The sequence below is a fragment of the Salvelinus alpinus genome, chromosome 18 (assembly GCF_045679555.1).
Source record: "Salvelinus alpinus chromosome 18, SLU_Salpinus.1, whole genome shotgun sequence".
Lineage (NCBI taxonomy): Eukaryota > Metazoa > Chordata > Actinopteri > Salmoniformes > Salmonidae > Salvelinus > Salvelinus alpinus.
In genome coordinates, this window is record NC_092103.1 from 8,262,195 (window position 1) to 8,281,828 (window position 19,634).

The 19,634-nt window shown below is 44.7% G+C and overlaps 1 protein-coding gene across 1 annotated transcript in view; it reads right to left on the reverse strand.

Moving 5' to 3' along the window:
• LOC139543715 (integrin alpha-1-like) overlaps window positions 1-12,477 on the reverse strand; it is a 69,756-nt gene extending 57,279 nt beyond the window's left edge. Inside the window, exon 1 of the mRNA XM_071350064.1 lies at window positions 12,147-12,477. Coding sequence (XP_071206165.1) covers window positions 12,147-12,189 — 43 coding nt within the window. The 5' untranslated portion in view covers window positions 12,190-12,477. The remainder of the gene's footprint in view (window positions 1-12,146) is intronic.
• Between the last annotated feature and the right edge of the window lie 7,157 nt (window positions 12,478-19,634).

Genomic DNA, 19,634 nt, shown 5'->3' on the forward strand with positions numbered 1-19,634 from the left:
ACGGTTGAATTCAAAAGTTCACATACACTTAGGTTGGAGTCATTAAAACTCGTTTTTCAACCACTCCACACATTTCTTGTTATTAACAAACTATAGTTTTGGAAAGTCAGTTAGGACATCTACTTTGTGCATGACACATGTCATTTTTCCAACAATTGCTTACAGATAGATTATTTCACTTATAATTCACTGTATCACAATTCCAGTGGGTCAGAAGTTTCCATACACTAAGTTGACTGTGCCTTTAAACAGCTTGGAAAATTCCAGAAAATTATGTCATGGCTTTAGAAGCTTCTGATAGGCTAATTGACATAATTTGAGTCAATTGGAGGTGTACCTGTGGATGTATTTCAAGGCCTACCTTCAAACTCAGTGCCTCTTTGCTTGACATCATGGGAAAATCAAAAGAAATCAGCCAAGACCTCAGAAAAAAAATGTTAGACCTCCACAAGTCTGGTTCATCTTTGGGAGCAATTTCCAAACGCCTGAAGGTACCACGTTCATCTGTACAAACAATAGTACGCAAGTATATACACCATGGGACCACGCAGCCATCATACTGCTCAGGAACAACAGCAAAGGACCTTGTGAAGATGCTGGAGGAAACAGGTACAAAAGTATCTATATCCACAGTAAAACAAGTCCCATATCGATATAACCTGAAAGGCCGCTCAGCAAGGAAGAAGCCACTGCTCCAAAACCGCCACAAAAAGCCAGACTGCACATGGGGACAAAGATCATACTTTTTGGAGAAATGTCCTCTGGTCTGATGAAACAAAAATAGAACTGTTTGGCCAAAATGACCATCGTTATGTTTGGAGGAAAAAGGGTGAGGCTTGCAAGCTGAAGAACACCATCCCAACCGTGAAGCACGGGGGTGGCAGCATCATGTCGTGGGGGTGCTTTGCTGCAGGAGGGACTGGGGCACTTCACAAAATAGATGGCATATGAGGAAGAAAAATTATGTGGATATATTGAAGCAACATCTCAAGACATCAGTCAGGAAGTTAAAGCAAATGGGTCTTCCAAATGGACAATGACCCCAAGCATACTTCCAAAGTTGTGGCAAAATGGCTTAAGGACAACAACGTCTAGCTATTGGAGTGGCCATCACAAAGCCCTGACCTCAATCCTATAGAAAATTTGTGGGAAGAACTGAAAAAGCGTGTGCGAGCAAGGAGGCCTACAAACCTGACTCAGTTACACCAGCTCTGTCAGAAGGAATGGGCCAAAATTCACCCAATTTATTGTGAGATGCTTGTGGAAGGCTACCCAAAACGTTTGACCCAAGTTAAACAATTTGAAGGCAATGCTACCAAATACTAATTGAGTGTATGTAAACTTCTGACCCACTGGGAATGTGATGAAAGAAATAAAAGCTGAAATAAATCATTCTCTCTACTATTATTCTGACATTTCACATTCTTAAAATAAAGTGGTGATCCTAACTGACTTAAAACAGGGAATTTTACAAGGATTAAATGGCAGGAATTGTGAAAAACTGAGTTTAAATGTATTTGGGTAAGGTGTATGTAAACTTCCGACTTCAACTGTATATACTGTAGTTTGATTTGGCCTGCCTGGAGTGCTGGTTGAGGGCAGAAGAGGGACTCACAATACCAGGGCCATGGTTATGGTGAGGGATTGGCCGTTTTTCTGTTGGACAAAGCTTGACTATCGTTCCCTGTCCCCCTCTTCTGTTATACCCTGACCTGGGTTGAAATTCTTACAAATACCTCTGTTGAACCTGTCTAGAGTGCCAGATGGGCAATTTCAACTTGTGGGACTACTTCCTTGGTTCCATTGCATGAGGCAATGGAGTGGAGTTCACCAGATTAAAATCAATTATATTATCCTATTTTTGGCATATACAGTGCATATCAAATTAGCAGCGGTTGCAATCATTTGCTGTGGGTCTGTGGATTCAGCCAGTCTCCTTTTCTCCAGACTCATAAATTCAGCCAGAGCACTAATGTCTAAAGACAAACCGACCAGCTCCCACAGCCAGTGAATTAGTAATTTAATCAAATCAGCTGCAGCAGCGTTCCATACATAAATCAGCCTTCAGTGAACAATGAAATACATGTAGACTGTCCATTTTATCTAGGGGAGTAAAGATAGATACACTGTAGTGGCTGAAATATGGTGAAGGGTCAATGTCACTCGTCTAAAAAATGCTGAGGATTCTCTTTGCATAGACTCATATGTTCCATCAAATTTCAGTTGACAGACATATGGTTTATTGTCTGCTCTGCCATGTGCAGATCCACCCGATGGCGACGATAGAGGGAGTCACCAACATCCACCCGGTAAGAATGTGGTGCAACTCTCTCAGCAGCGGGTTCATCCTTATCGTTTCACCCACCTCCAGCTCTGGTAGTTCTCGAGCAGTCCGGTCGTAGAAGCACTTAGCGAGCTGCTTTCTGTGGTGCAGTTTGTCCGTGACGCCAACCATGTCGCAGGGCTCAATTGTTAGCTACGGGGATGGTAGTCCTCAGAAGGCGTTGTGCTGGGCTGCTGTCCATGTTTTCGGTGGGTGTGTTCCTCCACTGTAAGATGACTTTCCAGGGGTCGTTGCTGTCATGCAAGCCACTGCGTAACAGGTTTTTTGCAATCTTGACAGCTGACTCTGCCTTGCATTTGCCTTTGTGTGTCTTGGAGAGGTGGTCACGTGGTCAAACTGCCATTCTGAAGTGAAACGCTTGAACTGTTTAGTGAATTGTGGGCCTTTGTCCGTGATGACCTTGTCAGGCTGGCCCTGCCTTGCAAAATGCGACCTTCTTCATCTCTGTAGACAAGTCAAGGAGCAGTTCAATTTCTCAAAAGTCAGAGTAGTGATCAACAATGAGAAGATAGTCATTTTGTCCGTGGCTGAATAAGTCCATGCTGTCAATTTGCCAGGCCCTTGTGGGCAGTTTGTGTGACATCGTGGTTTCCTTTGGCTGTTCATGAGCGTACTCGTTGAATGTGGTACAGCTGCTGACAAAGTCTTTCATTTCTGCTTGAATGTTTGGCCAGTATAATGTTTCACATGTTTGGTGGTAGCATGAGTCACCTTAAACATGACTGGAGTGTATGCGGGTAAGCATCTCTGGACGTAGTGATTTGGGGATAATGACCTTCTGACCTCCGAACAAGATGCAATTTTGCACGCTGATCTCATCTCGAAAGGCCCAGTAATCTCTCACTGTGAAAGGTGTCTCCTATTTCAGGTACGGTCAACCTGTGAGAACCATGGACTTCAGTGACTGTAGGTGTTCGTCCTTGTCAGTGTGTTGCCTGATCTGGGCTAGGCAGTGATCTGTTTAAGTTTAAGTAGTCTGCCTGATTGATCTGTTGAACATCTTGTTGTTCCTGCTGTAGCGAACAGATGACATGCCGCTGATAGGCAGTGTCTCTGCCTGTACATTGTGCTGTTGCCCTGCTCAGTGTCTCACGGATGTACATCTCTGGTCCTGGCTTGTAGATGACCTTCAGGCTGTAGTTTTGCAGAGTCAGGAGCATGCTTTGAAGCCTTTTGGGCGCGTTGAGGAGAGGTTTACTGAATATATAAATGAGTGGTTTGTGGTCAGTTTCAGCAGTGACCAGCTCTCAACCATGTAAGTAGTGATGGAAGCGCTGGCAGGAGAAGACAATGCTGAGGCACTCTTTCTCAAATTGTGCATAGTTTTGTTCGGTGGGGGTGAGTGCTCTCGCTGCAAACGCAACGGGCTGGCCTTCCTGCATAAGGCAGCATACAAGTCCACTTTGGCTGGAGTTGCTCTGGATTCTGACAGGCTCCGCGACGTCGTATTAGCGCAACACTGGCATGGATGAAGCCAGAGATTTCATCTCCTGCACTGCGGCCTCGTGTTTCAAATCAAATCAAAATCAAATCAAATGTTATTTGTCACATGCACCGAATACAACAGGTGTAGTAGACCTTACAGTGAAATGCTTACTTACACGCCCTTAAACAACAATGCAGTTTTAAGAAAATACCTAAAAAAAAGTAAGAGATAAGAATAACAAATTACATTTTACATTTTAAGTCATTTAGCAGACGCTCTTATCCAGAGCGACTTACAAATTGGAAAGTTCATACATATTCACAAATAATTAGTGAAAGAGCAGCAGTAAATAACAATAACGGGGCTATATACAGGGGGTACCGGTACAGAGTCAATGTGCGGGGGCACCAGCGTCATTGTAACTGAGGTGATATGTACATGTAGGTAGAGTTATTAAAGTGACTATCCATTGATAATAACAGAGAGTAGCAGCAGCGTAGAAGAGGGGGAAATGCAAATAGTCTGGGTTTGGGTAGCCAGTGCCATGGTGTGTCTTTGTCCAGCAACCAGCGCAGAAGCTCATAGGCTGCTGATAGGTGTGGCATGAACTTTGCAAGATAGTTTGCAAAACCGATGAGACGCTGCTCTCCTTTTGCATCAGACAGGTTTGGCATGTCGAGGATCGCTCTGACTTTGTCTGGGTCCGGCTTCAGGCCTTTGGCCGAGAGAATGTGGCCATAGAAGTGGACATCTTTCACCTTGAACTGCAGCTTCTTCAGGCCAAGACGAAGCTTAACTGATCGGCAGCGCTCCATCAGTGCCAGGAGCTCCACATCGTGGTCGAGTTCTGCTTCTTCGTCTGAGTCACCACAGCCTACGATCAGAACATCATCAGCGGTGGGTTCAATGCCCTTGAGCCCAGCCAGTAACTCGTGCTGCTTGCATTGGTATACCTCAGGCGCCACCGAGACACCAAACGGGAGCTTGAGCCAGCGTTTCAGACCCCAGGACGTCCTGAAGGTAGTCATGAAGCTGCTTTCTTTGTCCAGCTTGCATTGAAGGAATGCATCTCGGGCATCCACCAAGGTGAAAATCCTGGCCTTGGGAAGCTTGTAGAGGACATCCTCCAGTGTTGGCATGATGTAGTGGGAGCGTTTCAGTGCTTGGTTCAGATGCTTTGGGTCGATGCAGACCCTCATCTTCTCTGTTTTTTTCACTTTGACCATATTGCTGATCCAGTCAGTTGGTTCAGTCATAGATGTAATGTGGCCATCGGCCTCATACTTGTCCAGCTGGGCCTTCAAGGCCACTTTCATTGCAATGGGCACATTGCGAGGAGCACACTGGACTGGAGGGATGCTCTCATCCACTTCAAAGTGTACCTCCCCAGGCACTGATTCAACGGGCCTGTTGAATACATCGTCATATCTGCTGAGTAGCTGTTCTTTGGACAGGGGTCCATGCTGGACTTGCTCCACGATGTGCAGGTAATTTGCTACGGTGAACTGCATCAGTCCCAGGCATTCACATGCAGAGCCTGAGAGGAGAGGATGTTGACTGGTTTTCACGATCTCAAACTCCAGCTTGTGTTTGTGTCCCCGAATAACACATTTGGTCTCAAAGATGCCCATAGAGCTCATTAGTTCTCCTGAGTACAGCTTTAGTCTAGTATCTCTGGGCAAAAGATTTGTCTTTGTAGCTCATTACATTGAACGTAGCACCGGAATCCAGTTGACATTGTTGCATCTTGTTGTGTAATCGTAGTGTCACAAACCATTTCTTCCCTCGAGTGTACAGCCCCAATGGATTCATGCATGTAAATGTCACTTTCACTGAGTGACATCATCAACACAGTGAATCTTGCCTTCACTCCCTCTACTTTTGCTTTTGAGACACACTTTTGCAAAGTGATAATTAGTTCCACAAGCGCTGCATGGTTTTTCCGTAGACAGGGCAATGCTCTTTGCCTCGTGTGTGTGCATTTCCAAAGTATTTGCATGATATGGGGCGGTCTGTGTTAACCGTTTGATTGGTTTTGACTGAATGTCTGCCTGGCAACAGCGTGAACAGTATCAACGTCGGTGTGTGGGGTTTCGATTTCCATTGCTCTCATTCTCATGTCAGTGACTTCAGCAGTGCGGCACATTTCAATGGCAGTTACTAATGTTAAGCCTCTCACTCTTAGTAGATTCCGGCGCGTGTCCTCATTTGCAATTCCCAGTAATATTTATCACGAATCAGTTCCTCTTTCAATCCCTCATATTCACAAGTAGTGTATCTTTCCCTCAAATGGGTTACACAGTTGTGTACTGACTCACCCTCTTCCTGTTTGCAGCTTCCAAAAACGAACCGCTCGTAAATGACGTTCCTGGCGGGTTTGAAGTAATTCTCCAATGCATCCAGTATGGCCTTTGCATCACCCTGTGAGGGTGAGATTGTACCGGTAGATATGCCTGCATTCACAGCCCATTAAGCTCCTCAGAGTTGCCGCTTGGACCTCGTTGGGTTTCTCATGTAGACCGGTCGCCAGCGCATAGTCCTCGAATTCATCCCTGAAGTTGTCCCAATTAGTATCCCAGTCCCCTGTGAGAACCATGGGATTTGGTGGCAGAATGTTCGCTGCCATAGCGATGGAATAGGAGATCGCTTTGCCTTCAGCCATCGAGGTAGGTCGTGATGCTAGCTAGCCAGCTAACAACGAGTTGATCAGTGGTGTGACTAACGTAAGAAGCGGCGTGTGTTCACATATGGAACGTAACTGCGCCTATACTGCACTTAACTTCTGTAATATTTGTGTTGTGGAGAAATGACCAGGCAGGAGACGGGAGTACAGTTGGTACCGTTTAGTCAAAACCTCTCGTGCTCTACAGTTCCCGGAACAATAGTGCGCATGTGCATTTCCTATTAGGTGTAGTAACGTAACACTGCCGTAATACATTACTGCTTAGTAACAGCATAGTAACTAATATAAACAGATGTAGATCACAGATACTACAGCTACAAAAATAACAAACGTGTTGGGTTTAGAGCCACTTCTGATACCATGTTCCAGTACGATATATTGGACAAAAGAATAAAGACAGACACAAATGTCAAGTTCAATAGCCTTCTTCAAGCATTGTATAAGTCCCTACATACGGGGTCCGGGGGAACAGCCCAGCTCGTCGATTACAGCCCAGCTAGTCGATTAACAATTGTAGCCTAGTCTAGTAAGTTGACCATCCCGTTTTTCCGGGACAGTTTCAGCCACATTTCAGGTGTCCAGACTTTTCAGGCTATAACAAAAAGGTACATTTGTCAGCAAGACGCATCAATTAATGCAGGCCTAATCAATGGCAATCGCTGAATGTCATTAGGCAGACTTTTTGGTGTTTTGTAACAGATCCATTCATCAAATGGCTCGAGTATGTATACATGCAGTTTGGATGCTGGAATTATTTTGCAGTGGACGAACATGGACAGGTAGCCTACTTTTTTAAAGTGATTTGTTTGACAATCAAATGAAAATACCATGACTGGGTTGTGTTCACGCCACATTAAAAGGTAATAATTGTTCACAGTTTAAATTACGTCTTTATTATTAGGCCCATAAAAAAAGTATGTGCAAAGCGCTTGCTTTCAATATAGAGTCCACCCTCCCCCATATGTGTGTGTGTGTGTGTGTGTGTGTGTGTGTGTGTGTGTGTGTGTGTGTGTGTGTGTGTGTGTGTGTGTGTGTGTGTGTGTGTGTGTGTGTGTGTGTGTGTGTGTGTGTGTGTGTGTGTGTCCCACACACCTCTGATTGAAGCCAGATGAGCACTCCTCCAGGTCCTAAACCAAACACCTGTACTCCCACCTCTGTTAGTGTTAGGTTTAAATGCGGCCACTGCAGTAACCAGATGTGGGCCCCTGAGCCATGCTGGAACAGCTCTCCTTGTACAACACGAGATCTGTCAGTATGGTCCCAACCAGCATGCTCCTGCCCAGCCCCCCTCATTCATAAACAATCAGGCAGCTCACAGAGGGGGACAAGGCCATAGACGAGGCCAGTACTCAGGAAGAGTAGCTAGTACAGTAACCATTAAACAAAGCTCCTCACAAGGTTATTATTCCAAGAAGGGGAGGTGTCAAATAAAAAAAATTAAAAACGTTATTTGTCACACACGTTGTAAACAACAGGTATAGACTAACAGTGAAATGCTTACTTGCGGGCCCTTCCCAACAACGCAGAGAGAAAGAAAATAGAGAAATAATAGAAAAGTAAAACCTGTAAAAATAAATGTAATAATAAATAAACAACGAGTGACGATAACTTGGCTATATACATGGGGTACCAGTACCGAGTCGATGTGAGGGCATGTATGGAAGATGTTTTCCCACTACTACCGCTGTGGATATGGCTGTGTTCCATCTGGACTATAGCAGTCTAGGGTCAGTTTCATTAGAGCATGGAATGGAAAACGTTTTGCAACAGAACATTTGAATGAGCATTTCTAGCCCTCCCCAGGCTGTAATGCATGGACTGAGGCTGTCTGGGTGTGTAGTAGGTGGTCAGTGGGGATGGGACCCAGAGGTTATAGGGAAACTCTATTCTCTATATAGTGTACTACTTTTGACCAGGGCCCACGGGGAATAGGGTGCCATTTGGGACTCAAGCCTTGGTGTGATGTGATAGCTGCTAATGTGAGCCTCTATCTCCAGCTGCATCTCTAACTCAATTCTCTAATGATAGTCACGGGCCTGCATCACATGTGAGCGTAGGAATCTGAGAGTCAGAGGGACCGTTGGCTTCACAGAAACAGAGGAGCGTTTCAGGGTTTCAGACCCAGTTCCAGGTTGTGTCCCAAATGGCACCGTCTTCCCTATATAGTGCACTACATTTGACCAAGGCCCATAAGGCTCTGGTCAAAAGTAGGGCACGATATAGGGAACATATACAATAGGTGCCAGGGAGGCAGCCCCAGTCTCCAATCTGTTGTTGGTACTTTCCTCCCTTTTTCAACTACAAGAACATGACCTGAGAAGTTCATTCAGTACTGCTGGATGTATAACTGAGTGCTCAGTCACTGAGGGACTTCCCAATACCAGTAACAGGCATATGTATTTCCAAATACTTTCAATAATTGGTCTTCACTGGCAGTGTCATAAACCCCACAGCTGGTTGCGTGACATTAGGTCTGGATATGGACTAACATCACACAGGAACTGAATTTAATTCACTTCAGATTATTTATTGTACGTGCGTTCCCAATTTTTCCCAGTTATCATACACAGTAAACTGTTTGTACTCGAAAATACAAGCCGTCGTCATTTCGGCAACAACAAAAAGTGTATTATATCAATATTCTTTCCTAAGTCATAATAACAGTTAATAAGAACCAGGACAGTTCTAGAGGCTACACTCCTGCAGGTTCACTGTTTCTCACAGTCAGTTGCACCACTGACTAAACTGCTCAATTAGGCACCACACTATCTACCAAGAGAGTTTTCATCTATATTCTTCGTAGCTGTCTATTTACCACCACAAACCGATGCTGGCACTAAGACCGCACTCAATGAGCAAACAGGAAAACGCTCATCCAGAGGCGGTGCTACTAGTGGCCGTGGACTTCAATGCAGGGAAACCTAAATCCGTTTTACATAATTTCTGCCAGCAAGTTAAATGTGCAACCAGATGGGAAGAAACTCTAGACCACCTTTAGTCCACACACAGAGACGTGTACAAAGCCCTCCCTCACCCTCCATTTGGCAAATCTGACCATAATTCTATCCTCCTGATTCCTGCTGACAAGCAAAAACTAAAGCAGGAAGCACCAGTGACTGGGTCAATAAAAAAGTGGTTAAATTAAATATGTTCCGGGATTCTTCCGATAGCATTGAGGGGTATACCACATCAGTCACTGGCTTCATCAATAAGTGCATTGAGGATGTCGTCCCCATAGTGACTGTACGTATATGCCCCAACCAGAAGCCATGGATTACAAGCAACATCCGCACTGAGCTTAAGGGTACGCTTTCAAGGAGTGGCAGCTGTACCCGCTCGTCAGATGTGGCAGGGCTTGCAAACTATTACAGACGTCAAAGGGAAACACAGCCACGAGCTGCCCAGTGACCCGAGCCTACCAGATGAGCTAAATTACTTCTATGCTTGCTTCGAGGCAAGTAACACTGAAACATGCATGAGAGCATCAGCTGTTCCGGACGACTGTGTGATCACGCTCTACGTAGCCGATGTGAGTAAGACCTTCAAACAGGTCAACATTCACAAGGCCGCATGGCCAGACGGATTACCAGGACGTGTACTCTGAGCATGCTCTGACCAACTGGCAAGTGTCTTCACTGACATTTTCAACCTCTCCCTGTCTGAGTCTGTAATACCAACATGTTTTAAGCAGACCACCATAGTCCCTGTGCCCAAGAACACTAAGGTAACCTTCCTAAATGACTACCAACCCATAGCACTCACGTCTGTTGCCGTGAAGTGCTTTGAAAGGCTGGTCATGGCTCACATCAACACCATTATCCCAGAAACCCTAGACCCACTCCAATTTGCATACCGGCCCAACAGATCCACAGATGATGCAATCTCCGTTGCACTCCACACTGCCCTTTCACACCTGGACAAAAGGAACACATATATGAGAATGCTATTCATTGACTACAGCTCAGCGTTCAACACCATAGTGCTCGCAAAACTCATCACTAAGCTAAGGACCCTGGGATTAAACACCTCCCTGTGCAACTGGATCCTGGACTTCCTGACGGGCAGCCCCCAGGTGGTAAGGGGCGGTAACGACACATCTGCCAAGTGGATCCTCAACACGTGGGCTCCTCAGGGGTGCGTGCTCAGTCCCCTCCTGTACTCCCTGTTCACTCATGACTGCATGGCCAGGCACAACTCCAACACCATCATTAAGTTTGCTGATGACACAACAGTGGTAGGTCTGATCACTGACAACAATGAGACAGCCTATAGGGAGGAGGTCAGAGACCTGATCGTGTGGTGCCAGGACAACAACCTCTCCCTCAATGTGATCAAGTCAAAGGAGATAATTGTGGACTACAGGAAAAGGAGAACCGAGCACGCCCCCATTCTCATCAACGGGGCTGTAGTGGAGCAGGTTGAGAGCTTCAAGTTCCTTGGTGCCCACATCACCAACAAACTGTCACACCAAGACAGTCGTGAAGAGGGCACGACAAAACGTATTCCCCCACAGGAGACTGAAAAGATTTGGCATGGGTCCTCAGATCCTCAAAATGTTATACAGCTTCATCATAGGAGCATCCTGACTGGTTGCATCACTGCCTAGTATGGCAACTGCTTGGCTTCCGGCCGCAAGGCACTACAGAGGGTAATGCGTATGGCCCAGTACATCACCGGGGCAAAGCTTCCTGCCATCCAGGACCTCAATAACAGGCGGTGTCAGAGGAAGGCCCTAAAAATTGTCAGAGACTCCAGCCACCCTAGTCATAGACTGTTCTCTCTGTTACCGCACGGCAAGCGGTACCTGAGCGCCAAGTCTAGGTCCAAGAGGCTTCTAAACAGCTTCTACCCCCAAGCCATAAGACTCCTGAACATCTATTCAAATGGCTACCCAGACTATTTGCATTGCCCCCACCCCTTTTTTACGCTGCTGCTACTCTGTTTATTATCTATGTATAGTCACTCTACCTACATGTGCATATTACCTCAATTACCTCGACTAACCGGTGCCCCAGCACTTTACTGCTGCTCTTTAATTTTGTATTACTTTTATTTCATTTTTTTTGTAGCTATTTTTCTTAAAACGGCATTGTTGGTTAATGGCTTGTATGGAAGCATTTCACTGTAAGGTCTGCCTACACCTGTTGTATTAGGCATGTGACAAATACAATTTGATTTGACTTGATCTGATCATCACTCGTAATGACTTAACTTCTGTGTCCAGAGTTACAGGTGGCGTTGTTCTCTCTTAAAATGTCCCAAACCGAGCTGAAACAATTAGGGTCTAATTGCAGTGGATTTCCATAGTTAGACACGGGAATGAATAGCATATGGGTACATAACTGTACGTGTCCCACTATCACATTCACCAGAGAAACATTTACACCGGCCGAAAAGGACCATTTCAAAACCGTTAGATTCTCAGGTCTATTCTAATAAACCATGGTAGTGCACATGATGAACTTGCTTAACCTTCAGGTTAAATAGGGGTCAATCCAATCCAAAAGTCACTTACACCTAATGGATGCTTTAATCGGTCACGATTACTCATAAATAATATAGAACACCCCTAATGATTTGTGACCGTCTGATGCGCACAATAGAACCTAGACCCAGTAAGGTAAGCCACGCGCGCACGGCACGATGGACTATTCGCATGTAATAACATGCATATTCGAGTAAAGCTCACTTACCGAGTGCTGTCGTTAATTTAATATACTGCATTCGCCCGAGCATCTTGGTATCATCGGTCTCCAGGGCGGCAGGAGCGGTATTCTTCGACCCTTCCCGTCTGACGCGCAATATTCAACTAAAGACAGATCTCTCTAGAGGCGCGAGGGGTGATTGACCTACTCTGAGAATTCGCCTGACATTTCCTGTATTCTAGCATCTGCGTTTGAAGTACAAGAGGCACCCTGTAAGTGCCACTAAAAAGACTCGGGCGTTTATTCCGTTTTTAAAAAGAAGTGTTATTCTTCTGTTCAGTGGCACGTCACCGCTCCATATCCTCTGCTGCTGTGTAGGCTACTGCGTGGAGTGGACAGGGCAGGGCAGGGAGAACAAGTTTGTGGGCAAATCTTATCATACAAAAAAATCAATGGCAGCGAGGTCTGACTGTATGTAAGAGTAGTTACTTTGGAATGGGGAATCACCACCAATCCAAATCACCACCATTAGTGTTATCCATAGCCAATATATATTTCAAAAGACATTCCCTTGCCACGTCTTGTAAAGTGATAAAAAAATTACAGGTGATTTCAACCTTTCTATACCTTTCCCTGATATGTCATGTTTAAATATACAGCATTACTAAAATGATAATGTCAAAGAAAACTAATTGACGGTAAGAAAAGCAACGGAGCTCACATGATGGAACCATGTCCCTCAAAATATTTTGCCAGATATAATCATCCTTCAGTCATGCTTTGGTTTGGTTTTGAGGAAATAGCTCTATCATTGTTGTTTAAAGAACATCACATTTACCACCACCTTATCGATAGCTTTAGATATAGGTGTTGGGGCGTGCTCCTGGCTTTATGGAGTTATGACAAGCATGTACACAGTATGGTTGACTTTCACAACCCTACTGACAGTTAATTCACTACACCTTCTGGAGATGAGAGTTTAAAAATATATATATAATTAATATATGCCATTTAGCAGACGCTTTTGTCCATAGCAATTTACAGTCATGCGTGCACACATTTTACATGTAGACAGGGAACAACATCCATCAAGTAGTTGTACGAGGGGTTTGGGATTAGCCTGGAACCCAAACTGATATGTTCTGTTTTGGAGTATATCAGTTTGGATTCCAGGCTAGATTGTGATTACCTCCTGTTGTTAAAATCTCATAATAAGTAAGAGAACATCCACAGAAACAGCAGAAGTGGCAACCTTCAACTCACAACTGACCCATCGCCATTGTTGACATGTGTGTGTGTGTGTGTGTGTGTGTGGTTTTTGTGTGTGTGTGTCTGTGGTTTTGGATACTGGTTACATGAGATGTGTTCCTATTTGTCTTGACGTCATTTTCCATTTAGTAAATACTTACCTGTCTCTGTTTCTACCATCACTCAGTGGCATGAACACTATGTGTCCATTTCAGTACCGTATAATAAATATTTCTAGATGTTTCATACACACAGGATGTAGTTAGCTGGGGGTTCACTGCATCTGTTAGTTAACACATTACAGATGACTGTTAATGGATCCTGTAACTCAAACACATGCACTCAAGCATACACACACACACAAAACACACACATGCATACACGTACAAGCACATGTGTCTGCACAACACACAGACAGACAAAAGTATTTCCTGTGTCTTTCAGCCCGCCAGATATCTTCCATGACTACATTTTAAGAAAGACACTGATTAGTGTTCATGTTTTCCCCTTTCCTTTCCCACTGCCACTGCCTGTGATGGCAGAATGGAGAATGTGGATCGTGTTATAGGAAGTGTACATGCCACAGACAGATTATCGACGGTGCATATCCTGAGCCAATCCTATAAAATGAATTCAATTATTTTGGATTGTGTGACATAACAATATTGGTCATCGAATTAGCCAAAAGCCACAGAAACAATATGCTTATTATCCCTGAACAACTAGGACTCTGTTACATACAAGGAATCTGTCAAATACTTAAGAGTCTGGAAATTGTATGTTCTGTACATTATATACACTACATGACCAAAAGTATGTGGACACCTGCTCGTCGAACATCTCATTCCAAAAGTCACGGGCGTTAATATAGAGTTGGTCCCGCCTTTGCTGCTGTAACAACCTCCACTCTTCAGGATTTCCGCAAAATCTTTGGACCATTGTTGCGGGGAATTTCTTCCATTCAGCCGCAAGAACATTAGTGAGGTCGGACACTGGTGTTGGGCGATTAGGCCTGGCTCGCAGTCGGCATTCCAATTCATCCCAAAGGTGCACAGAGCAGGCCAGTCAAGTTCTTCCACACCGATCTCGACAAACCATTTCTGTATGGACCTCGCTTTATGCAGAGGGGCATTGTTATACTAAAACGGGAAATGGCCTTCCCCCAAACTGTTGCTACAAAGTTGGTAGCACAGAATTGTCTAGAATGTCATTGTATAATGTAGCATTAAGATTTCCCTTCACTGGAACTAAGGGGCCTAGTCCGAACCATGAAAAACAAGGGGTACCAGTACCGAGTCAATGTGCGGTGGTACAGGTTAGTTGAGGTTACGCCATCCAGGCGACACTTGGCATTGCGCATGGTGATCTTAGGCATGAAGCTTCCGACAAACAGTGTAGTTATTCCACTGCCAGTTTGGAACTCGGTAGTGAGTGTTGCAACCGAGGACAGACGATTTTTACGTTCTCCGTGCCTCAGCTCTCGGACGGTCCCATTCTGTGAGCTTGTGTGGCCTACCACTTCGCGGCTGAGCGGCTGAGCCGTTGTTGCTCCTAGACGTTTCCACTTCACAATAACAGCACTTACAGTTGACCGGGGCAGCTCTAGCATGGCAGAAACTTTATGAACTGACTTGTTGGAAAGGTGGCATCCTATGACGGTGCCACATTGAAAGTCACTGGACTTTTCAGTAAGGCCATTCTACAGCCAATGTTTGTCTATGGAGATTGAATGGCTGTATGCTCAGTTTTATACAGCTGTCTGCAACGGGTGTGGCTAAAATAGCCGAATCCACTAATTTGACGAGGTGTCCACATACTTTTGTTTGATATAGTCTATGTGCATCTCGCCATTTAACTCACCACTTAACACTAAACTCTGTGTTGTTTTCATAGTCTCAAAATACTCATTTTGGAACCCAGAACCAGATCTCATGGATATTTGGAGAGAATACCAAATACACACACCTTATCTGTATTATCTAAGTGATACAGTTTGAATGTGAACTATATGAAATCCTTTTCTTCATACTCGATAGTGGTATCTTTTTCTAAACTACTTTGACTTACAGACTTGCTCCAATGCTCCTCTTTGATTATTGTTTTGGAGCTATTTATGGGTATATGTTTACAATGTTCTCTTGACATATTCACCCCCCAAATGATAAATGGTCCCATCCATTCCCATGTTAAACTCTTAGAAACCAATGATCTAATTTTCAAAGAAAAGCTTTTGAGCTGTCATTTGGTGGTGAGTTAATAGCCGATTATACTAGCCTGTGACGGAAGAAGTCAATCAGGAACTCACTCATAAAACAATGAACTCACAGTTAATGCGAACGGCTGAAGACGGAAGATAGATAGAGCAGAGGAAGTTCCTTCTCTGAATCAAGTAATCTCATTAGTCATGACAAGGGAGAAGAAAAGACAGTGAGAAGGCTGCTTTCTCAGAGTCTATTCATTCATTTTTAAAATTGATTTACTGCTTTCGTGTCTCTCTCTCTGACCGTTGTTGGAACCCTCCATCCACTCCCTGTTACAGGCGAATAGCACAGCGAGGGAAACCCTGTTTAGCTCAAGGTGAATGTTGAGTCACTGACCTTTTACTGCACAGGGGACATGGATTGTAAAGACTTCAAACTATGTTCTGACAACTCAGTATGAAATAAAGCAGACAGATTCCTACTGAATGTCCTTTGAGACTATTTCCAGATCTATTTTCTTCTCCCACTTTTGTACTTCTCTCTTTGTGCTTTAGGAACGGTATTTGGACAGTTTGTTTAAAACGCACTGTTCATACAAAATAAACAGGAAACATAATTTAGGGAATGAATCACCAACATCACTCTATGAGACATGCAATACCTACAGTATGTGAGAATAGTGATAATCGACTACAGCTCAGTGTTCAAGACCACAGTGCCCTCCAAGCTCGTCACCAAGCTCGGGACCCTGGGACTGAACATCTCCCTCTGCAACTGGATCCTAGACAAGACAGCTTACAGGGAGGAGGTCAGAGACCTGGCAATGTGGTGCTAGGACAACAACCTCTCCCTCACCATCAGCAAGCCCAAGGAGCTGATCTTGGACTACAGGAAACGGGGGTGCACATCTCCATCCACATCAACGGGGCCGCAGTGGAGAGGGTCAATAGCTTCAGGTTCATCAGTATCCACATCACTGAGGACTTAACATGGTCCTCTCACACCAGCACAGTCCTGAAGAAGACACGGCAGAGCCTCTTCTCCCTCAGAAGGCTGAAAAGATTTGGCATGTCCCCTCAGATCCTCAGGAACTGCTGCACCGTCAAGAGCATCCTGACTAGTTCTATCACCGTCTCTTATGAGAACTCCACCGCCCTTGACCGGAAGGCCCTACAGAGGGAGGTGCGGACTGCCCAGCACATCACGGGGGACAACATCCAAGCCATCCAGGACATACATGTCAGGCGGTGTCTGAGAAGGCCCAAAAAATTGCCAAAGGCTCCAGCCTCCATGCTTATGTATAAACCTACACAAGGTGCTGTCTAGAACCTAAAAGGGTTCTTCGGCTGTCCCCATAGGAGAACCCTTTGAATAACCCTTTTTGGTTCAAGGTAGAACCATTTTGGTTTCAGGTAGAACCCTTTTTTACCTGGAACTAAAAAGGGTTCTCCTACGAGGACAGCCGAATAACCCTTTTGGAACCCTTTTTTCTAAGAGTGTACATCAACCACTCCAGTACCACTGCACATTGAATAAGGTACTGGCACTGACCTGTATATACTCACATTTTTCATGTTTCTTTAACCTATATCGTACTTCCAGAGATTATTTTCTATTATTATTGATATTTTTTTATTATATTTTCTATTATTATTATTGTCACTGCATTGTTGGGAAAGAGTTCTCTAGGTAAGAATTTTAATGTGCTGTTTTACACCTGTTGTATCCTGTGTACGTGGTGAATAAACTTTGAAACTTGAAATTTTCTGTGTTTGATGAGACACAACCTTATTTTGGCCACTTAGGGCCATGTAAACACTCTGGTTCCCCCATGTACCTTCCTGAGGCCCCTGGATGCCCTATCTTCCCTTCTGGCCTAATGGCCATGCCTAGGCCATCAGGGTGGTGTGGCCTTTTGGCTCTGTCAACAATGGCTCAAACATCGTCTCTCGTCTCTCTCTCTTAATGGCTCAAACATCGTCTCTCTCTCTTAATGGCTCAAACATCGTCTCTCGTCTCTCTCTCTTAATGGCTCAAACATCGTCTCTCGTCTCTCTCTCTTAATGGCTCAAACATCGTCTCTCGTCTCTCTCTCTTAATGGCTCAAACATAGTCTCTCGTCTCTCGTCTCATGTCTTCACAACCATGCCTAGGCCATCAGGGTGCCCTGGCCTTTTGGCTCTGTCAACAATGGCTCAAAGCTGGAGGTCACAGCAAGGTCATGACCTCTCTCCCGTGGTCCAGTTACTTTTGGTGTTGTGAAACATATGTTCTCTGCGATTCGTTCACCGTTGACATATTTGATGGAGCTAAACTGTATTGTTGTGAAGGGAGAGTTCAAAAGTTAGAAGCCATTATGTTATTCAATGCACTACATTGTGAACTTAGACCTGAAAAGCAGAGTCAAAAGTGAACTCTATGTTTTTATGAAAGCTATTTCTACCGGCGCCTGTAAAAAAATGTTTTTTTCAATCAGCTCCTGCAATAATTTGCTGTGTTCCCTCAGTAAGTGGCGTGAACCATTACAATTGTAATGAATGCCAGGCTACACCGCAGTGCTTTCCCCAGGTTACAGCATGCCAGCAGTGGTCCTGTGAGAATATCGTCTGAGGAACTCAGAGACTGTTTCTCTTTTCTTTTTACGACTCCCAGTCGACCACATGTGACATCACATTCCGCACATTTCCGTCGCTCAGTGGGATTGGAGGATATCAGATTCTGCCCCTCTGCAGTTCTGAACAGGAGAAGTCCCAAGTGTGACATATGGCATGCCAGAGTGCTGTAGCGAAGTGGTCCGGGGATCAGACTTGTGAGCACAAGGTCAATTGCAACAAATGTCAGGCTTCTAGGATCTACACTCCCTTCAGCAAAGCATTTCAATTATTAATGTGGACATGGGTGGCCCTTTGTAAAGCACAGCGATAACAACAAAGCCGACAGCATCAACAACAACGACAACTAGAGGACCAGTGATGCTGCTTGCTTTCATTTTGTGACACGTTTGATTGTCAAACAACATCTCTCATGCGGGACCAGTATGGCAGTCTAAACTGTACTTTTATCGTTTAGTTACTTCTAGTTTGACACATTTCCTTTGACCATAGTGAGTTCAATCTACCCAGGGCTCTGTGTGTCATTCGAATTGATACACTTCAGGGGAGTCAAATCTCCTCAAGTGTCTGCGATATTGCTCTCCGGTGATGGGGAGTTGAACCATGTTGTGGAAGCTGCTAAATTGACTTCTAACCTCCAAACACTTTCATTTCAGATTGAAACACAAGTTAGCCTTTGACCATTGATAGATAGCCTATAGGCCGGAGGGCAGGTTCACCGTGGATAGAAGGCGGCCAAAGGCAGCGTAATCATGGTCGAGATGAAATAGAACAAGACTGGCTTATCCTTAGCACTGTAGTTCTGTTCTCATTGTATCATCTGTCACTGGTTTTCATTGACTGTCTTTTTGGTTTAGCAAGCAGGTCTAGGTTGAGCGTAAGTTAGGTTCTTTATCTTCATCTTCTATGGGGTTGGGTTGGCGGATCGCATCCAACTCAAAGGTGCATACAGCGCCACCTACTGTACTAAAGTGTGAGGCCAGTCACAGCTAACCTACATTCAATTCTCTTCATTATTCCTGTTCCTAAAAGGGAAAAATTGCACCACCAACTAACCCTACACCTATATACCACTATTCCATCAAAAATAGAAATCACCACCCCATTAACTCTTCTGCAGTAAAATCTCATACACCCAGGTGCTTCTCTGCTGCTGCCACCTACACTCATTAAAATCCACCGCCCCATTCCACTACTTTGACCCTGTCTGCTCCTGCACCATGCCAACGGCCTGGGAGGACGGGACACCACCCCTCAACACACCCTGGAACTCTTCTGACGTCAAATCTCCTATGAGCAAATACTTGTCTGCAGCTGCCACCACAACCATCTGTTTACGTTCCATTTCTGCTGTACAGTTGATCACCATTGCTATGAATGCGAGAAGAAGCCCACCTCACTGAAGCATAACTCACTCGTTGCCCTATCTCTCTGTGCTGGCACAAATCTACTACTCACCGGGATCCTCTCAGGAA